This window comes from Tamandua tetradactyla, chromosome 8 (assembly GCF_023851605.1).
Source record: "Tamandua tetradactyla isolate mTamTet1 chromosome 8, mTamTet1.pri, whole genome shotgun sequence".
NCBI classification, from domain to species: Eukaryota; Metazoa; Chordata; class Mammalia; order Pilosa; family Myrmecophagidae; genus Tamandua; species Tamandua tetradactyla.
In genome coordinates, this window is record NC_135334.1 from 106,778,238 (window position 1) to 106,801,033 (window position 22,796).

At 37.9% G+C, this 22,796-nt stretch overlaps 1 protein-coding gene across 1 annotated transcript in view; it reads right to left on the minus strand.

Annotated features, from left to right (window-relative positions):
- Positions 1-22,796, minus strand: part of DCDC1 (doublecortin domain containing 1) — a 544,066-nt gene that overhangs the window by 22,551 nt on the left and 498,719 nt on the right. The window contains 8 exon segments of the mRNA XM_077114307.1: positions 401-553; positions 3,070-3,271; positions 4,742-4,945; positions 6,355-6,540; positions 12,826-12,993; positions 15,270-15,363; positions 20,504-20,704; positions 21,875-22,033. Of these exon segments, the coding sequence (XP_076970422.1) occupies positions 401-553; positions 3,070-3,271; positions 4,742-4,945; positions 6,355-6,540; positions 12,826-12,993; positions 15,270-15,363; positions 20,504-20,704; positions 21,875-22,033 (1,367 nt within the window).

The window sequence follows — 22,796 nt, forward strand, 5'->3', positions numbered from 1 at the left end:
CATTTTTTAAACATCCACCTACTGCCTAAAGGGTACAATTCTTAAAAATGAAAATGTGCAGACAGGTCGTCCTCAGTGTGAATTAAACTCATTTGTTATTTTCTAATGTATATCATTATTCTCAGTCCTCTAAACCAAGATCTCTTTATCAACTAAATTAGACATTTTCCCATGCAGAATATTCCATTACGGAAAGAAAAAAGCAGGCAAATGTGCAAATATGAGAGATAGAGCTATACATGTACACTTATTAATTGATGGACTTTCTGTTCTTTTCATAAATGTGATGTTATTGTGTTGACACTATGCACATTTAATTCATTTTCTTGTGGAATATAAAATGCGTTTCTCTCTTCCCTCATATACTTCCTTGAAAGAAGGCAAAAACAAAACCCCTTACCGTTCAGAGGTATAAATGGTTCACCACAAGATACCCAAATGGCAATAGGATTTTTGAGGATGAGAACTAGCAAAGATTCATCAATACCATTCAAACTATCCGCTATCACCGAGTTAGGAAACAATTTGTTCTTCACTTTCATTCTTGGGTTTTCTGAGAAATAAATGACACATTTCCCATTATTTAATCAATAATGAATAGATTTGCTTACTGAATATACTTGTTTATTCAAAATGCTTTTTAAGTTAATGATTACTTAAATATGCAATACCAAAACCATGTGCCAATACATAAATTTGATCAGAAACCATATATGCAGCCAAAGAATTTAAACTAATCTGGTTATAAATGCATGTTTTAATTCCTTTCTTCCATCTTGCCCAGTTCTGTAATAAATTTGAGATTGCTTAACAAGTATCTACTCTAAAAAGGGATAAAATAAAGATACCAGAAAACCAAGTAAAGGGAAAAAAGGGTAGAGGAATAGACTAAAGGTGTTTGTCTTCATCTTTTAAATGGAAAATAGTATCATGTTATCCTGCTGTTGGAAAATTTAAAGAAAAGAGTATAAAGTCCTTAGAAGAAATAGTGAGTGGCCCATTTTATTGGGCTAATGGCCAATAAATGCAAGTTATTATTTCTGTTATTCAATGGAAATGAATACTGCATTGTTACTTGCTAGAGCCCAATTTGAGCTCGGCGCCTCCTAGTGGCCAAAACAAAAATTGAACTGAATTGAATTGAACACAATTCCCAGATTCACGTGGCCCACATAAAGAGACCCATTCCTCAGAAGGTGACTTTTTGTGGTCCTGAGACCTGAGAGGAATTTATTTCAGAGTTCTCATAAAGAGTTATTTGTAATATAGCTCAGAGCATCCTGCAATAAAAACTAACATGTATTGAGAATTTACTATGTGCCAATCATTTTACCAAGACCTCTACATACTTTATCACATGTAATTCTCAAAACAATACACAGAGGTAGATTCTATTACCATTGTTCGCTTACAGATGAAATAACTGAACTTTAGTCACAGAACTAGGTGGTGGCGGGGCCAGAACTAGAATCCAGCCCACCTGCCTTCCCAGCCTGTGCTCTTAACCACTGCGGCACTGACACATGACGCTGAGTTGCAGATGGCTGTTTCTTGAAAGCTTCTTAATGCAAACTGATGGCATAATGCCAAGCCATGATTTAATAAAAGGGGGCAGCCCTCTATTGGCCCTGCCTGATTCAAAGATAAACCCTTAGAAGACAGAAATGAAGGGATGGCTGTACCTTTTTGGCAGCCCTACATAAATAACGTTAATTCCAACCAGGTTTTAAATAAAAACTTTAAAACACAAAGCTTGGAGTTATAATCTTCTGGAACTAGAGATCAGATATTCTATGATGCTGCATAAAGGCAGAACTATGCTTTAGTGATCAATTGCACATTAAATATTCATATAGTGATTTTCTAAAACTTGTTAAAAAATAAAATTATACACGTAATGGCCATAGCTAAAACTCATTGAGTATTTGGTAACCATTTACCAGGCACTGTTCTAAGTGATATATTTTCAGGCTGTGTGTGAATATATTCCTTCATTTACATATATTCACATTCATATATACTCATTCATTCATTTATATATATTCACTTGCTCCTCAGAACAACTCCATGATGTGACTATGTATTAGAATCCTCATTCTAAAGAAGAGGACATTGAGGTACAGAGGGGTTAAACAATATGCCTAAGGCCACCCAGCTAAGCAAGTGACAGAGCTAGGGACTGATCCCAGGGTACACTGGCTTCAAAATCTAAGTGCTTGGGCGGGTGATGGTGGCGCAGTGGCAGAGTTCTCCCCTGCCATGCCAGAGACCCGGGTTCAATTCCCAATGCCTGCCCATGCAAAAAAACAACAAAAAAAAACCCTAAGTCCTTTAACTTCAAATCCATGCCTTTCAATACAATAATGGTGTGACAGGCTCGTACTGATTCAGTAATGCCACTGAATACTACCAGCAAGCCTCCCTTTCATTAAACAAACTATTGCTTGGGACATAACCCCTGCCCCCAAGTTGTACATAGTGCCTGGGACACAGAAAGGTGTAAAAAAGATAAATGGAAGACATTTTGCAGCAAGTGCTGCCATCAAGGTGCATTCACAAGAGCACCTGGGACTTTACAGGAGCAGTGGAGCTGGGGGGTGGCAGAGAGCAGGGAGTTAGAGAGCAGGGCATATAGCGAACCCCTCTTCTAACAGGAGGAAGAAATTTGCACCGACCCAGCCCCACTTTCTTACCTAGTCCTCAGTATGAGCTTTATTCTGAGTTTGAGAGCAAAAGCTGTTCAAGTTTTGTAAAGTAAGGTAAAGTTTCTTGAATATTTTACCAATACTACACAACCGATTTACTGCTTCAGTGCTGAAAACAACATTTATGCAAAAATTTATAGGAGGACAGATCTTTATTAAAAGTTCATTCATATTTTATGTTTCTTCATATACTGGGAGGTAAAAATAATGTGAGAATCTCCTTGGTGCTCTTGGCATCACTCACTGAAGTAGCTTCATGTGATTTTGAAATTCCAGAAGGTATGCTTGAATGTAAGAATCACAGTTAACTTTTTCATGATCAAATAAAAATAGAACCCACTGAATCCTGTAGCGTGGAACCAACCTTTCATGCTTTTTTCAGTTGTCTCTTCTGTTCCAACAGGGCCTGTATGTTTCGTTTGCTCCTTAGAGTCTCTCTGGTTAAAAGCTTCTTTTAGAGCCCATAAAACCAAATCACGCAAAGTGAGAATTGCAGTCCCATCTCTGGTATATATTTTGGAGGCTGCTCTGGCAAGACCAAGTTGTTCTGTGCATTCTGCAAGAAGCTATATTATGCAGACTATAAGGAATTGGGAGGAAATGGTAAGAGACTGGGAATGATCATATACAGCTTTTTATTTAGAAGTCTAAGAAAATCCTTGAACCTGAGAGAACAGGTAGCTCAATAACTACAATAACTATCTTGATCTTTGATTAGAAACACTTTTTTTTTTTTTTTTTTTTAAAGGAAAGACAGAGAGAAGGAAGGAAGGATAGAAGGAAGGAAGGAAGAAAGGGAAACATCTTTAAACATTTTCTTGTTTTATTGTATTCTGTTTCTCCGTTTTTGTTACATGGGCTGGGGCCGGGAATCGAACCGAGGTCCTCCGGCATAGCAGGCAAGCACTTTGCCCGCTGAGCCACCGCGGCCCGCCCAAGAAACACTTTTGATATTAGATTGGTTAACTTAATCTTACATTAGTCCACTCTAGCTGTGAATGTTCCTAGTTCCAAAAATTGAACAGCAGTAGACATATGTTAACCCATTTCATCACTGAGCATTTTCTAAGAAATGTCCAACTTAGAAATCCATTTTCAAGTTTGTTCCTTTATAAAGTACACAATTGCTATAAAACTACATATTTATGAATTTCTTTAAAATAAAAAGGTAGTTAACTTTCAAACCAAGAACTGACACATTATTGCCTCCATTTTGCAGATGGGAAAACAAGCTAAAGTTCGATATTTTTGCTCAAAACACGAAAGCCAGCCTGTGGACCTCAGGGGGAATCTTGGAGTAACCAACTTCTGTTCTTTGCTTAGTCCATGGAAAAATAATATCTTAATTAAGAAATCCATGTTTAGTCAACCCAAGTGGTGAGCAAGTGAGCGTGTGTATATATGTGTGTTGGCAATCTTATTATACTTAACATTGTTTCTAAAATATATTGTTAAAAGTGTTGGCCAGAATCACCAAGAAGTAGAAAAATGAAGCTGAACTTGTGCCTTCTTCACTCTCCTCCTTTCCTGTGTCTATGGGGAGAAGTCTCTCAAGAGAGAGACCAAATTGTGTCTCCAGGCACAACCCCTGCTTCTCCAATTTAAAAATGAAATGAAACACTGTATCAACAAATAAGTGTTCAGATCCTCCAGATGATAAACGAGGTGAGATCTTTTAGAATATTCAGATGACATACAGCATAAAGCTGGCATGGGCAGGAAAGCAGGGAAAGACTCTATCATGAGAACTAAGAAAATTTAGTGTCTTTACTTCCCCCCTTCTTTTATCTATCTTGGCTCTGGAACCCATCTGAAAACCAGATTGTGGCTGCTCATTCTCCTAAGTCTGTATCCAGAGAAAGACAATAAAAAAGAATGCCTTTAAGAAAACGGGGATCTTGATCCTATCATCATTGGTGAAATCGGACAGGGACATTTTTATCACTCAATCCCACTAACTTTTTTTCTTGTCAGAAGAATAACCATTATCATGATCTCTGAGGACACGCGCAGCCTTTAAAGTGATAGTCACTTACCATGGGGAATGTTCCAGCCACGATTAACTTCCCATTATGACATCCATGCCCGTTTTTGTATGCAATTATCTTCACTGCCTTCCGGTGCACGGCTGCCACCCCACGAGGAGAAGCAGCGTCCGTGCACGTCTTCATCTGTAAAGATAAAAGGCGCGCTTCATAATAGCTCAGAGTGTTTTCAGCCTCATAATAAGATAACTCGGCCTGATTAAAGAACACCATACGTTTACTAGAACTTTCTTTTTGCTTTGCCATCTTGCTATACTTCAGTCTTTTAATTTAATATATACTGTGTACATATCTATGACATCTAAATTTTAAAATGCTCACTTTATTTGCTATTGACATTGGATGCTGTGGTGGGAGAAACTTTGGGTCAATGTTTGTCAGGTCTTCCCCCAGGCCTATGGTTGAGTCACTGTGGTGATCTGGGAGCCTCTGGCTGTGTTTCTGGGTTTCTATGTTTTTTCTTTGCTTCCCCTTGTGATAAGAGATGGGGAAGAAGGTTGTTAGAACCAGGGAAAGCATGAGAAGTAATGGGATATTCACACCACAGATAATTCTCCTAACCACGGCTGCACTGTGGGTGTGTGTATATATTCATTCATTTATATATATTCTCTTAATCGTTGACTTTAGGATGATGCCATCCGGGGGTGGAAGATACTGAAGAATGAGTGGGGCGAGGAGGGCAGCCCCCAACCTCATGGCAATGAGGGTGGCCAGCCTTGATTATCACGCTTCCCCTCTCCCTTTCTGTCCGATCAGGAGGCTGCCTAAGGGCAAAAGCTCTGGCTGAAAAGTGGAAACATTTGAGCTTCTTTCCAATCAGCTCCCATCTCCTGAACACCAACCATCCCACTATAGCTAAAGCAAAGCCTAGGCTTCCCCAAGGGACTGACCTCCTTTCTTCTTCAACTTACTGTTTCAGATGATGTTTATTGTAACATGTTGGGAGAGCAAGGAGAATCTGAGAATGGGTGGGCATACCCTAGGGAGCACACTGCAGCCCATGCCTGGAATTTCCCCACCTCTTGCCCCCTTTTAAACTGAGGTGTAAGTCTCTTTCAGCTCTTCTCACTTCTAAACTTTAAGGGAAGGATTTTTAAGAAAGTGACAGTTTAAATTAAGATCACAGGAAAGTGGCAGAGATGTTTTTCTCCATGAGCTATAAATAGTATTTGATATGGATGCATTCACTCCACCTAAACAGTCATTAGCAACAATGTGTCAAATTCCCCCTGAAAATGTTCCATAGTAGTAAAAAGAGATGAGCCTGTAGACAATAGGCAAAAAAGCTGCTCCACTAAGAAAAGATTAGCAGTTACTTCTTCACCTAAAAGCAACACAGAAAGCAGTGAAAGGTGTCAGCAGATGATTAAAGCAGCAGAAGTGCCCAATTAACTTCAAAGGGTGTATTGACCGATCAATAGAAAATGTATTTTAAATTACAATGAGGAAAAGGAAATCAATGCAGGTAGAATGGTAAAGGTGCAGCCAGGGACGATGAGCTGGATGAGTGGCGATGAACTCGAGTACAAGGCAGATAATGAATGCGTCCAAGTTTCCAAACTGTTGCCCACATGCATTAGAGCGCTCAGATCATTACACACCTTGGTCACGCTGATGATCTTGAAAGGTCTTAGTGACAAGGGCTTCTGGATCTCGGTACCAGAGGAACAGAGGAATGGGATCCCAGGAAGCAACTGTTTCAGTCCCTTCTCTGTGTTCATGGACCGTCCACAAGCCAAGCAGAGCATCACTTTCCTCTTTCCACCAGGCGAGATATAATAGTACCCCTAAAATGGGGGGGAAAAGATGCCTTTATATATGTGATTCTAAATTATTGACAGCATTTTGGTAGAATTCTTTACAACGGAAACAAGGCACTTTTATAATTCCCAAATGCTAAATTTGAAATATAAGCATGAATGCATTATTTGCTCTTTAATAATAGTATATATATATATATATATATATACAGACACACACATATTTCCAAGATCTTTTGTCCAAAAAATCCAAGAGGCAATAACAATTCAAAATCTATGAGCATACCACTCATAGTGTCCATTCTCAGAGGAATGGCCGATTCCATATTTGGCGCCAACATGAAGAAGTCCCCACTGGCCCCCACTGCGATGATTTGGGAACATCCACAAGAATAACAGATGAAACACGCTGAATATGCAAAATCCCATAAGTTCATAATGATGCCAAAAATATATATAAAACTTAAAAACTAAAAAGCCATAATTCACTGGGGACCATTGGAAGAAAATTGCCAGTGATTACTAAGTATGAAAATTGGCCATTAGGAAGTGTGGCAGATTGTTTGCAAAGATAGTTACAATAAAACTGTCCCATTCCTGTTTGCATACCTTTTTTTTTTTCATACCTTTTAAAATGTGCCTTTGCTATTCTTCCCTTCAAGAAGTGGAGTTCTTCTTGAATCTGGGCTACGCCATGTGACTTGCTTTGACCAAGTAGCATTAGCAAATGTGTTGTAAGTAGATGCGGCACATTGCACTAAGAAGTATTTGCACTGGGACTTGTTCTCTTTTGGCTGTAAATGGAGCCTGAGACCACAACATGAACAAATGAGCTAGCCTGTTAAGGAAGCCATGTGTTGGAGAACCAAAGCCTCCAGCCAACAGCCTGCCAGCCACCAGACAAGTGAGGGGGTTATCTTTGACCATCCAGTCTCCACCGACCCACTAGATTTCTGCAGAACCGCCAGATAAGCACAGTTACATTAGTGACCCTAGGAAAGACGCACAGAAACTTCTAGTAAAGCTGAGTCCAAACTGCTGAACCACAAAGCAAAAAGCAATTGTTGGTTTAAATCCCTAAGTTTTCAGGTGGTTCATTACACAGGCATAGATAAATGAGAAAGATAGGAGTGATTAAATACTTATCCCGCCTTCTCTTACAAACCATATTTTTGCATAATAAAATCCCTAGTTGATGAGGCAAAAATTATGCCTACATTAAAAGTTCAGTTTATAAGTGTTGGGAAGGTGGGTCAATAAATTAGAAAAAAAGTGCCCATTTTGAAGCACATAATGAAATCATTGATTTAGGCAAAGATCACTAAAGGGTGATGTTAGAGGAAATGTCAGTGGGAAATTGTTTAATGGTGAGATCAGGGTCTAATCACCTGAACGCACTGATCCAAGTTATCATCACTAAAAATGGGAAATTCAGATATTGTGTGCCTCCATAAGTGATAAATGTGAAATATACAGGAAGACCTATAAAGATTCTTGCCAAAAAAAATTTGTTGCACATAAATCTAATTGTACCTCTGTTGCTAAATTTCATTTGTCGGAATTATGGGGGACAGAAATAAGTTAAAAATTACCACAAGGAGGTAAACCGACAATCCAGATAAGGGGCTTTCTATAGGACAATGGAACTAGATTCTGCCACCAAATGTCACATGGGGAATCTGCTCAGATCCTAACTCAAAATCAACTAAACATAAACAACAATTGTTTAAGACTACTTAGCAAATGTGATTCCTTGGGTACTCGATACCCAAGGAATTATTGTTAATTTTATCAGGTGTGATAATGTCATGATAATTATGTAAAAAAATGTTAGGCATGCGTGCTTAAGTTAGAGGTGAAATGCTGTGATGTCTGGGGTTTGCAAATGTGGCAAAACCTTGATAATAGTTGAATTTGGGTGATGGACATTCATTGTATTGTTTTCTGTACTTTTAAATATATATGAAAACTTCCATAATAGAAATTTAAGGTATTTTTACATAGACTATCTAATTTGCTTTGTTCCTCATAACAAGGCTGAAAGTTAAGCACATCAGAACTGAATATCATTATTACCAACTTAGATGATAAAACAAAGCTCAGAGAGGTAAGTTTCTTTTTTTATTCAAGGATATACAAATAGTAAGTTGGCAGAGCTGAAATGTAAAACTATGACTTTTGATTCCAAGCTCATTGCTTTTTAGCCTGTGTTATATCATCTCAACTACTACTTTTTTAAGTGCATAGAGCTATCCCAATTCAAAGGAAACATTTAGATGATATTTTTGCAGATGTCATTATCAAATTCCATTATAGATTTCTCTGTAGGTACATAGGATTTTTGTCTTTCTACAAATGGCTAGAAAGCAGAAAATTAAAATTTAATCTCAGATGGAATTGATTGAATACCATGTATAGATCATCTGTACAAAAAAGCATGGGTTTTCTGATGAGTTTTGTACCAATGCTTTTCCTCATTACACTGAAGAAGCCCATTGAGAGTATTCAGAAAATGGATTGTTCATTCATTAAGACATCAATCCCCCATGACTATGGTGTTACCATTTTGAAAGTTCCTGAATTGTACCATTTCAACAATGTTCAAATGCAAAACATAAACTTAATTTCTGGTCAATCCATTCACACTTAATACTGCTTTAAAATTGCTGATGGAAAGAAAGTTGCAATACATCTGCATAGCTCCCAGGATTAGGCTCTGCCTGTAGAGTATTAAAATTCATTCAGTCAGCTGCAGGGTGTCTGTATAGAACACCAAGCAATTGGTTTGGCTGATTCTTTTATTCTACACATTTTCCTTGATTTATTGAAATGACTCAGTTGACCTGTTCATTTGGCTTTAATAGATACAGACTATGATATAGCATTAGTCTGATTGATAAGGAATATGTACAGTAGCTAAGGTGACTGAGTAAACCATTCAATTTCTTCATCAACCTTCATCTTCCCATCTGTCAAATGAGGGGAATAAATGCACAGAACTTTTTATGATGATTAAATGAAACAATATATGTAAATTACCTTATACTGAAGCAGTGTCTAATACACAGCAGACACTCATAATGATCAAAAACTGGGAAGTTGTATTTTGATTAATATAAGTAAAAGGTATTTTGATTATATGATATGAAGAAAAGAACCAATTTTATAATCACTCAAGCTGAAACTCTAGAAGTCTTTCCCTTTATTATGTGGTATTTCAATCATAAACAAAAATAGAAGAAACAGCATTGTGAATCCCATGTACCCATCACTCAGTTTCTACAGTTGTCATCAGGATGTTAATGAAAGTTCAACATAAGAAATCTACATTTTAATTAGAGTTTCTAAAATGCAACCGAGGTTAGAGGCCAGTAGAGAAAATATCCAGTCACAAGATGGCCACGTGAACCAGGAGGTTGAGGGGTTTACTGGTGATGAAGTTAGAGTCCTGTGGATGATGCCAGAAATCAAAGGTTAAAACTACTGACGAAGCCACAGAGTTCATATTAAAGCCAATGTGTCAACTCTCCTATGTGGTGCTGCAAACAGCATATTGATGCCCTGGCTCAGTTAAATGATATTCTGCCTATGCTGTTTAAGGAAAATTATTGCAAAACATTTTCAAAAAGATGTCTAACACCAAAGGGAGAGATGTTTGTTTGGTGCAAAATTTACATTTTTGAAGTAAATTTCCTAATTTAACTTGTATTAAATTAAATACTCGGCATTAAGGGATTGAGAAAGCCTTCTTGGCCAAAAGGGGGAACAGCGAAATGAGACAAAATAAAGTTTCCATAGTTGAGAGATTTCAGAGTCAAGAAGTTACCCTGGAGGTTATTCTTATGTATTATACAGATATCCCTTTTTAGTTTATGGTGTATTAGAGCAGCTGGAGCAAAGCACCTGAAACCGTAGAGCTGTGTACCAGTAGTCTTGATTCTTGAAGATGATTGTATGAAGATATAACTTTTACAATGTGACGGTGTGATTGTGAAAACCATGTGTCTGATGATCCTTTTATCCAGGGTATGGACAGATGAGTAAAGACATACGGATGAAAAATAAATAAATAATAGTGGGGGACAAAGGGCAAAATAAATTGGGTAGATGGAAATACTAGTGGTCAATGAGAGGGAGGGGTAAGGCGTATGGTATGTATGGGTTTTTGCTTTTTCCTTTTACTTCTTTCTCTGGAATGATGCAAGTTTCTAAAAAAGGAAAAAATGATCATGGTGATGAATACACAATTATGTGATGATATTGTGGGCCACTGATTATACACCACATATGGAATGCATGTGTGTGAAGATTTGTCAATTAAAATATTTTTTTAAAAAGATGTCTAACAAAAGATTCAAGTAGAAAAGATCTGGTGATTAAAGTGTAACCTTTTCTTAAGCAGAACACCAGGATATCCACTGAAGTCTCCAATCAAGGGGGCCACTCTTCCATTGCCCATCACACCTTTAATGTCACCAGCCTCCTAATTCAGTTTAGATATCATGATCCATCATTATAATTACTCTCTCCTTTCTTCTCACAAGGTCTAGAGTGCCATCTTATCTGTTTCTTTCAATAAAAGCATGAGCTAGATAATCACAGGAAACTTTTGATCATGTACAAAAGTTTGTTGAACTCCCTACCTATTTTGTTTCATCTAAATCCCCACTCACTTTCCTTCTCACTTTGGATTATTTTGAAGTAAACTCTAAGCATCTATTATTTTCTTCTTAAATATTTAAGTATATATCTCTAAAAGACAAGGACTCATATCTTGTAGGTGTGATAACTACAGCATCACACTTAGAAATTAATTAATAATATCTGACTATAATAAAAATTCAGTCAGTAGTCAACGTTCCCAAAGCATTCTTCTCTCTTTCTCTCATTTTATTTTTAAAATTGTTCAAAGCAGGATCAAAATAAGGTTCACAGTACAGTTGATTAATATGTCTCTTAAGTGTCTTTTAATTTCCATATTCTTCTTAACCTCATTCTCTTTCTTTTGCTTGCAATTTATTTCTTGTGGCTTTCTTTCAGTTAGGATTTTGCTGACTACTTCTTTGGCAAGAACACCTCATAAGTGGTATCGTGTACTTCCATCGGGGGCATGCAATATCTGTTGTGTCTCTTTTTGTAAGTCACTGATGGTCAACAAATCAGCTACTAAATCCATTAATTTATTAACTGTTGCAAAATAGTGATTATTTCATACTTGATTTACTTGTTAGCTACGCTATTTGTATAAAGCGAAACTCCCTCTCATCAACTATTCTGCTATTCTGAAGTATATTTCAAAAGGAAAGGAGGAATAAATGCTTGATTCCTTATTTTTCCAGTTCTCAAAATAATTAGTTACTGAGCATCCTCTGATTTTGAACAATGAATTGATGTTTTTTAATATCAGTATGAACACATGGGTGTAAACATATCTGACATGTGCCAATCCACTGCATTTATTCATCTTGATACATAAATTGTTCCATCTTTGAACAGTGGGAGCCTTTTCAAGTTGGCTCTTGAGTCCTTTTGAGATGTCCTTCATCATTTTTGACATCTTCTATGCTAACTTGTTTGAGTTCACAGATAAGGGGAAAAAGGGCAGGGGACATAGAATGGTCAAAGTCAGAGAAGTGTGAAATGTTATAGTACATTTGGACAACTGAAAATTATTCAGTAGAGCTAGGGAAGGATGGAATTGAGAAGAGGCTGCAGTTTAGAGAGAAATGCATGAGGGGCAGGGCAAGGAGGGACCTGTAGGGTGCATTATGAGATTTCAATTTTCTGTAGGCTGGTTGGCGGTCATCAACAATGGCAAAGTGGCTTGACCCATGGTTCGACCCCCAGTTGTCTTTCAGGTATTTGTGAAATATGGTGCAAGTAATTTCTTACTTATAAGAATTAAAGGACCATTTCCTTTTGAAGTGAAAGTATATTCAATCTTAGCCGTAGACTTTGAATAATGTAACACAGTTAAAATCACTTACCATCATTTGCATTTTAATACACTTTGTAGAGGGGAGTACCATCTAGTATGGCATGGACACATGATTATCCTCCCTCAGATGTGTCTTAATGAACTGGTGAACCAAAGGTTTATGCCAGTGATCAGGCGCCATCGAAACAATTTAAGCAGAGAAGTAACTTTCCTTCATTTTTTTCCTAAGCAGATTCAGAGTCTAACTTATTTCATTAAAAAAATCAGTGTTCAACTTATATGAATGTGAGGTTGTCTAGAACAAAAGGTATATTTGCTTTATTTATCATTCTATCCTATTTTTCTTTTATTTTCAGGAAGAAGGACTCACTTACTAGTTGGTCAATGTGTTCTTTAACCACAGAGGATGTACAAATACCAGCATAATTTGCTGCTGTGATTTCCTTATTCAGCACAGTGCTGTGAAAGGCAATAAAAACTTTCATATTTTCCATGTAATGCCATTTTTTATTAGAAGTCCCATTGTTATATGGCTTATAGTTCTGAAAAAAAAAGAGGGATAGGGAATTAAATAGGAGAGTCTATGAAATTATTTTAACAGTCATTTCTTTCAGTGCTAAAATTCAGAAAGTGTAGATATTAGCTCATAATGCCATTACCTAGTGATAACAGTTAGTGATGGTTTGTTCAGATTTTAATTTTTTATTGATACACTCACTTCCCTTGATTTACAAAAATAGAATCACAAAACATACAATTTGGGGACGGTATTTTTTTAACTTTACTACATTCCATGAATTTTTTTTCTAACATGTTTTAAAGGAATGTATAAAATCTCATCTTAGAGATATTTTATTTTACTAATCCCTAATAGTTAAACAAGTAGGTTGTTAATCAAATTTTCCCTATTATAGCAAAACAGCAATGAACAATCCTGCAAATAAATCTTTGTGTAAATCCATGATAATTTCTTTAGGACAAATTCCAAAAAGTGGAATTGCTGATAAAAGTATATGATCATTTTAAGGATTATGCTATATCAAAGTGATTTCTAGAAAGATTATTCTGGTTTACACTTTCACCAATAGTATATGAAGTTACCCATTTTCTGCATACTGTTGCCAAAAAGGGGCAATCCCTCCCAAAACACCATTGGTTTAATAGATGAAAATTAGTATCTTATTGATATTTTACTTTACATTTCACTGATTATCAAGGAGGTTGATTTTAAAAAAATGTGAGTACATTCAGTTTTATATGTAATAGAAACAGCATTTATCTAATTATAAAACTTGGCTCAAGTGTAAAAAATGAAATAGTCTCACTTTAATAGAATTTGAAACATGAGGTAAGTTTCAGCCAAAGAAATCATGACATCTCAAGGAATTTTATAGTTAATAATACCTACTTTACCAAGAGAGAAATTGACAGTAAAGTGGAAAATAAATACTTCTTAAGGATTAATTTAATGGGTCAGACAATATAGGCTTCCTCACAAGTTTGGAAAATCAAAGACTATATTTTCAAGGAACAGGAAAGGGTCCAGTAGCATTATTCTAGCATGTCTCATTATTATTATTTAATATTATCTCACAAACTGATTACTTCAAGAATTAAAAATCAAATACCAGCAAAAAAAAAAAAGGAAAGGTAATACAAATTATCTTGAGTTCAAACTTATTTCTTATAAAATGGGACCTTAGGGGAAAACAATTATTCTATAATTTTATGAAACTGATTAAGGTACTAAATTTGAGTCTGTATGAGGTGTTTTTTTTTTTCATGGGCAGGTGCCAGGAATCAAACCCAGGTTTCTGTCCTGGCAGGTGAGAACTCTGCCTGCTGAGCCACTGTGGCCTGCCCCTGTATAAGTTTTTATCTCACTGTGGTCTGTGCCAAAGAGACACCTGACAGAGAGGAATGTCATTTTAAATATACTGTGTCTCCCAGGATAAATGTTTCATCATCCGGATGGAGAACTTAATTAAGCTTTGATATTTGTCCAGATTGTTATGTCCCAATTTTGGATTCAGGACCTGCAAAACAAATTGCCTCATTGCTATTAAAAATACGGAATAAAACAAATGTTATTTGGAGACAATATATTCTGCCCACCCAAAAGATGATACACAAAGTAAATGCAAAGCAGGAATGCTTCTAACTTTCTTCCCTCTAACAAGTAAAAGTGCATATTACTCTAGAGCAGATTTTAGTTAGAAGTAACTGAGGAATGACAGACAATCTTGAAAGGAGAATTCCCTAGGTCTTTGCTCAAAACTCAAATTGATGCCAGATTTCTCTGGAGTCTCCAAAAGTTGTTTTGCAGCTATGAACATTTGCAAAAGTGTACTTCAAACAAGTCTTTGAGTACACACTGATGAACTCAAGTCCTCCAGGCTTACCCACGTTGCCTACCCCCAGTCGCCAGGAAATGGGGGACTTACAGATGCTCCAAATCATCGAAGTTAGAACACATGAATCCAGCGGCCATTCACCTGAATGCACCCATCACTGAGACCGTGTGTACCGTGAATGCTGTTGTGACCATTTGCTGGGCTTGCCTTGGACTTGAGTAGCTAGCATAGTGCCTGGCATGTGGCAAACCCACAAGCACCATCTGTTAGATTAAACTAAATTAAGAGCTACATGAATGTGCTCAATTTGAAATCTAGGCAGGCGATTGTAAATGTTTTAACAGTGACATTCAAGATAGTATTCTATGAGAGCTGTTTTTCCTCCACAACAAGGAAACACAGAGTTTCACTTAAATGTGATTAAATAAAGACCCGTGATTACTCTTCAGCCTTATGTGCCTTACCTGAACAATGACGGGAGAGCCACGGTCGTCATTCCCACCTTTGCTCATAGCCACTGCCAGCACGAGATCTGGGTCGCTAACCAGGTGAAAGGTCCTCGGGAAAACAGGATTAGTCCCATTACAAAGGAGCATGACTAGATTAGATACCCCTCTGTGCACTTATCAAGGTATTACCTCTCAGCTTCAAATTCACTCTTCATGACATGCTCTGTGATAACGGAGGTGCATCCTTTAAGCATTTCTCCTCCATGCCGAGCATAACGTTTAGCTTTCCCAGTAGCACATTACTGGAGGAGGGGACCCTCCTGCTATTTCCAGCAGCTGGACTGTGGGTCTGCAGTCGGGAGTGAAGATGTACGGTGATGCTGTGCCCCAGCCAGATACCCAGAATGCAGGTCCCTCGGCACCCTTGCAGCCACGTCCTGGCCTGGAGATCGTCTTCTTGTGGCCGTCTCAACATGGACACCATGTGCTCTGGGCCTCTGCCACACTAGTGCTCCCACTCCCTTCGCATGCTTATGTGCCTGGCCACTGGCTGCACCCCACATATATTGCAACTTGTTCAACAACAATATGCTACTACCAGCACTTGCCCAGCCACACCTTTATCAATGAGGTCTGAACCACAGCCTTTGGGAGGGGTACCCCATTCCGAGGTTGATCTTCCTAAGGTCTATAGACTTTTCTTATGGCTGCAAATGATTCTCATATCATGGTTTAATAATTCTTTATATTTAACATCCCCTGTTTGAATCACTGATGATTTCTATCTCCTGGTTGCACCCAGATGGACATACCTGTCCTGGTCACCTGTTTTCCTATAATAATAGGCAGTGTGGCAAATGACTAAGGGCATGGATGCTGGAGCCACCCTGCCTAGACCTGAATCCTGGCTCCACCTCTCAGCAGGAAAGCCTTGCCTAACAACTCTCTGCCTCAGTTTCCTCACCTGTAAAATGGAATCATGGTGCAGACCTCACTGGTCTGTTGTGGGAATTAAATGAGTTAATGCATATAAAATGCAGAGAACACTGCCTGGCACATAGCACGTATTCATTACTATTATTAATGATTGTGATTATTTTATTGCTTTACCTCATATTTCTTTATCTCAAAAGGAGTTTCCCTCAAAAGTTCAAGATGTATGCTGGATATTTTTAAGCTTTTTAATACACTGGATACTTTTAAATACTTCAGGTTAAAGAGCTAACATAAAGACTCTTTAAAACAAAATGAAAAGTATTGAGCCAAAACCCTCAAATTCTTTCCTTTGGATCACTTAAAAACAAAAATAAACCAAATATTAAAGGCTATTTCTTGTATAGAAAAGTCAGTTCTTTACTTCTGCCGACATATTTACATTATAAACCCGCAGTGGCATTCCAGCTATGGAAAATATAACTTGTTCTGAATATAAAGTTTAATGGTGTGGGAATAGGGAGCAGTTAGAGGGGGGGAAGGGATCTATTACATTTTACCTTTCAAGACCTGCAAAATTCCAGAAACTTAATTTAAATATTTTGAACCTAAAACAATATAGGCTCATCGTAAAGAATTATAGAAAAACATGGTAAAAATATGACAGCACTTTCAAAATAAGCCACACTCCTACAAGATAATCACCATTAACCTTAGAATGCATTTTTTCCTTCTGTTTTTAGTTGATGAAGTATTATTTTAAATCCAGAAGGGCATTTGATTTTAAAATTGGCTTTATCATTTAGCAAGACTGTGCACTACATGAAAACTGTTACTCACTGTATTATTTAAGTCTGTTTAGCCCCAACATGTTGCATAGGGTATATCTTGTATTTTTATTGGCATTCAATAAGATTATTCAAATGAATGAATTATTGTCTGTATATTTCCTGCAATGACCTACCGAGGTGCCAGGATTAGTTATGTAGTGAAATTTTTGCTTTTGCGACATACAGTAGATATAGCAACTTCTGCTCCACTGCCGTCATACTCAGTGGCTATATACAGTGGGGTTCCTTTTACTTTTTGAGTAGTGCAGTCGACGGGCATTGCCCATGGTGGAGGAGCACTTGCATTCAGCAGGAAGCCTGAGCTTAAAGACTTTTACATAATGTCTCTTTTGTACCAAACAGCAGGTGGGAACTTACTCTGTACCCTAGCAATAGCCAGCATGGTACAACTTCCTTTTCACTAACTTGAAATATGCAACATATAAGTCATTTATTTTCTTTAAGCCTCAGTTTACCTAGCTTTGTAATCAAAAGACTGAGACCAGAAGGCTTTGAAGATCTCTTTCAACTCCAAATTCCGTGACACTAGATTTTCTCCTTCCTGATTTTGAATCCTGTCTAGGGGATTTTTTTTTTTTAGACCAGAGGACTCTCATATTTCGCTTCAGAGACTAAATGATTAATGGAGGTCATACCACTGGTGAGAAAGGAGAGAAAGATACTAGATCATCTGTGTGGCTGGAAACCAAGTGCGTGTCTTTGGTGCTCTCCTACTGCCTTTTCAGTGGTCCTCGATCATTTTTTGCACCTCTGGCCTAGACCGGGTGCTAACCTAGCAAGGCCTTGTTCTCACAGTCATAATTTCCCCAAAGAGGTTTTGCTGATAATTGTCTAAAATATCATATCTCCTAGATTTTTCTATGCTAAGTAGAAGGTCTAAGTGAAAAAGCAATTCAAGATCCAAAGGACTTAATCAATAATGGTAGAATTCTCAACACTGTAATAGTCACTGGGTATTATGTCAAGGTTAGGTAGGCCACTAGTTACCTTTTATTATGCTAGTAGCTCTATCTACCCTCTATCTACCCTCTCCACAAATTGTGGATGGGCAGCTGCCTCTTTAAATGCTACTTTCTGCCAGGACAAAATAGAAAGTTAAAAAGACTCTGGTTAAACTGAATTTTCTACAATTTTTGTTACATAGTGTTCCCACAAAGATTTTCCAGGTACACCAGCTTGTAGGATACAAATGAACGTCAGTATCCAGTGACATGAAAGACCACAAAGGGGAATTCAAAGGGAAAATATAGATAAAAGTTCTAGCTTATGGTCATTATGAAGACACACTTCTGCCGTAGGACATGCAGCTCCCTAATTTTTGTCTTCACCTAATCATCAGGACATCTGTCAAGCCTCCCTTGCCCAAGTATTTCACACCAGACGGTGACTCATGTGCTAATGAGCAAATCCTGTCCCACAGGGCACCTCTATAGCTCCTCCTCTTCTCTCTAGACTCTGAAGTTTCCAATCAGCAATCAATAAATACTATCATTTCCCACCAACTGTTTCTCTCTCCCACTGTGGCTGGATATAGGGGCCTCAAGATGGTGAAGTTTCACAGGGTTCTGGAAAGTGGAAAGAGATTGAAAGTGATTGTCTGCCTGCTTTTGTGCTACACTTGGTTAAATTTTCCAAAGCGGTGCTGCTTATGGCCAAGCATCTCAAGAGTTTTAGGCAAACTTCTTTCTGTTTTTATTTACAGCATCCATCCATCCAGCCAGCCCTGCCCACTGCCCAACTCCGACTTTCTTTGTAAAACTCAGAATAAACCACAGGACCAGATGTATCACAAGTGTCAGTCACTGGGCAGGGCTACAAGCTAGCACTTTCCTTCAATGACCAAGTTTTTGTTCCTGGCTCATACTCAATGAGCTTGGTTTTCTCTTACCTTAGTTAGGATCACCTCTCTCATCCCAGTTCATCGGCCATGCTCAAACTCCAGTTTAGGCTTAAACAGGGACTCTACTATAATTCAGAAAGCCAGGCAGTAAGGAGCATGCTAAATTCCAGAATTATAGGGGTGAGGGGAAGCATTAGATGGCAGCTTAGTAGGGGCAGGGATTTTTGTCTGTTCACCTCTCTGCTGAAGCACTAACAGCTGAAACACTGCCCTTAGTAACCATCTGCGGTTGAGTGAATGAATTCTGGTCCCATATAGCAAATCTTTCACAGGGGCGAAAGCCTGCTATCCCGGCTCCTCATCACGAAGACAGCTTAGTTGAGGTGGATGAGGTAAAGCAACAAACTCCCCAGGTCTGCCTGCACAGCTGGCTTCCCAGCCTTCGCTAAAATAAGCTGAGTAAGTGCCAGTTCCTGGCAGCCTGGCTCATCCTGGGCAGTGCAGGGAGTAAGACTAGCTTTTCTCCTGCCCATGCTGGACCCATTACTGCTGCCACCTGCTAAAACTTACGTGATCTCTGTGAAAGCAGCAATTCAGAAGCCTTTTACATCAACCCCTCCTTCCCAGAAAAATTTTTTTTTTTGCAGTTGCACAGACAAGCAACATTTTGTATAGTATTTCAACAAGATGAAGAGGACCCTGATGTCCCAACATATAACAGTAATAGTAGGATTTGAAGCAAACCAATCTAAATCAGGATTTTTTTTTTCCTTTAAAGCAATGTTTAAACATGCACTAAAACTGAGAAGAGTGAGACAAGTCACCACGGATGCATTGCCAGTGTCAACACCTATCAACATTCTGCCATTCTTATTTCTTCCATTCCTTCTAGCATTTTAAAAAAATTTTTGTTTTTGCTAGACTATATTAGAGCAAATCTAAGCTATCTTTTAATTTTATCTGTTAACGCCAAAATATATATCCAAATGGTCAGGATTTTTTTTTAGCATAATCAGTAAATAAGTATTACACTCAACTATATTAACAAGACTTTCGTAACATCTAATATTCAGACTGTTTTGAATCTCCCCTGAGTCGCTGAGAAATAACCTTCTGGCAGTGGCTGGTTTGAATCTGGATCCAAACAAAGGCCTGGCTGATCTGTTAAGGTAAGAATTAGTTTTTACTGTGCAAGTGGAAGCGACATAGAAAAGAAGGTAGGGACAGGGGATTGAGTTAATGAAAAGCACCGCAAAATTGAAAAATTGGGGATTTTTGAGAATTCTTACTTGAGCACTTCAAGTCATAAAAATAAAAGTAGATGAGACTTCAGTCTCCACTTGACCATGATGGCCAGATAAAGCCATATGCCCAATAGGTCACATTGTACATTTCTTAGCTGAACCCCATTGTGGTTAAGTTGTGTGTAGCCTACCGAGCATTTGCATTTGATTTCATTGTCTCTTTCTCTTCCTTGGCTAGGATCAAAAAAGATGGTCAACCAAGTTAAACAGAAAATCCAAAGCCCTTAAATGTAACCCTGTCTCCTCTACGGGGACCATGTCAGACCTCCTAGGCAACTAGTCACCATTTGATATATTAGCCCCCAAATATAATGGCTATACCTGCTGTCTTCCTTGTGTACCCAGCGTTGATGACCATCATCAGATTTCTTCTCCACCAAAACCACCTCAGTGCCGGATCGGAGGCTGGGACCTTGTACCCCCAAGACAAATCGAGGCGCAGCATGGCTTATAATCTGCCCGTCTTTGTATTCAAACTGTTGACGGCAAAGCTTCTGCAATTTCCTATGCTTCGGCAAATGACTGAGATAAAGAAAACCTCATTAGTGGCTGAAAAATGCCCTGTGCACTTGATGTACTGCAGACTGTAAGTTCTGTTGGTGAGAGACCTGCCATGAATCATATCAACACGTAAGGTGAGGCATCGCCCTTGTGAGAACAGCAGCCAAACTGTTAACATTATACCTCCGAGCTGACATAATAGAATTCTGAGTATATTTTGCAACTGAAATGAATGTTTATTTGGGAGAACATATGAGAAATTCATCAGCAGAGGGAAAAAAATACATTCAGTTGAAGAGGTAATTTAGTTAGAAAGGAAAACAAGGAATTTGAAAAAGAAATAGGAGAGGGGGCGCATGGAATTGAAATGGGGAAAATAAATGAGTGCTGTTCAAACTATGATAGTTTTATCTTCTATCTACAGTATCCCCAGCAAATAGAATATAGCATTCTCCAGGTCTTTCAATCCCCTCTAACCATTATTGGAATAGCATAAAAGAAAATAATTATACACTGATAAGTTCCCTTAAAAGAATCTTTTTCTTAAAGATTTTAAAGCAATCACATCAAACTTAAGCAGACACATCAAACAGTAAACATCGCAATGCACTGGTAATTAGTCTGTCAATATCTATTAAGCCCCTACTATATGCACGGGCTAATGCTAAATGTTGAAGTACCAAAACTGCTTAATTCATGTATTCCAGAAACAGCTGAAATGTGAAGCAAATATCTAAAGATGATGAAATAATACAAAATGCTACAGATTTCTGTCAATTCATCTGTAGTTGACTGGAAACAATAAACGTTAAAAAGAGAAGAAACTGAATTTTACTAATTTCTTAAAGATATCAGGACATCTTGCATGCTTATTCTTAAGTTTATTCATTCATTCACTCAATGAATATATAGGCCCTGTCTCAGGAGACAAAGGTGAACGGGTTTACTGTTTAATAGAAGAGACACACCAGTGAACAAGAAATTTCACTGCACACAGTAAACAAAGGGAGAAGGAACTTCCCACAAATACTCACAAAAACTTCAATCAAAAACAGAAAAGAAAATAATGTGTATGCTGATGTAAACAGCAGGCAGCAGCAGTGCTCACATTCAGGAATACGTTTTGCCCCAAAATGAGCCACTCTAAGGCCAAATCGAACTCTCTAACAGGAGTCCCTTGCAACTGTTTACCTGTTTTTCTTCTGTGGTTCCAGATTTTCCAAGAGCTCTTTTCCCATTTTCTTTGGAAGACTGTCATCCTCATCAGAGGCATGAGGAGGTTTCTGTCAGGCATACCTGAGAAGTGTGTGACAGGCCCTCATTCGGAGATGGGCTCTTGCATGTGAATCTCTATCAAGGTTCAGAAGAAAGAACAAGCCTAGGAGTTCTGATTTGCTCACAGACTTTTCTCTGAGGTGCGGTCTGAGCACATGCTTTAGGAGCTTGGTGCATCTACAAATGCCATTTCCATAGGGGCGCCTACTATTACAGATCCATATCCTACTAATACAGAATTTAGAGCTCTTAATTTAAGACCACAATAAAATTCCTCAATTACATAACACACAGCATTCATCCTGGTGATATTTACTTAGAAAAAAATGGGACCAGATAATATAATTCAAAATTGCAAAGACTAAGACTACTCGCTAGTTTTGGAAATTCATAGCTCATGTAATGAGCCTCCCTCTGCCAGCCCCATAAGGTAGGTCATAATTCTGTCTGGAACAGTACAGCCTAAATTACTGAGTTTCCTAAACTTTATTTATTAGACAATGTTAAGGAATCTTAATATCACAGTAGTTTCTGGAATATGTTAAGATAAATAGAGAAATTTCGGGAGGATCAAATTGCATCGGCACACATGAGTCAGATTCTGATAGAGAAAAATGATACCAAATATTTAGAGTCAATAGAGTTTGACTTCTTAGTAAGGTGAAAATGTGAATGGGAGCAGCAGCCATTGATTATTCACATAATATGACAAGTTCCAGGCCACAGTTTAAACACACTAAATGCAGGCAGCATGGCCCAATATGTGGACAGCTCAACAGAAAGCAAAACAAATATACAGGCAAAGAAGCAAACATATTTCAGCATTCTAAAACACAAA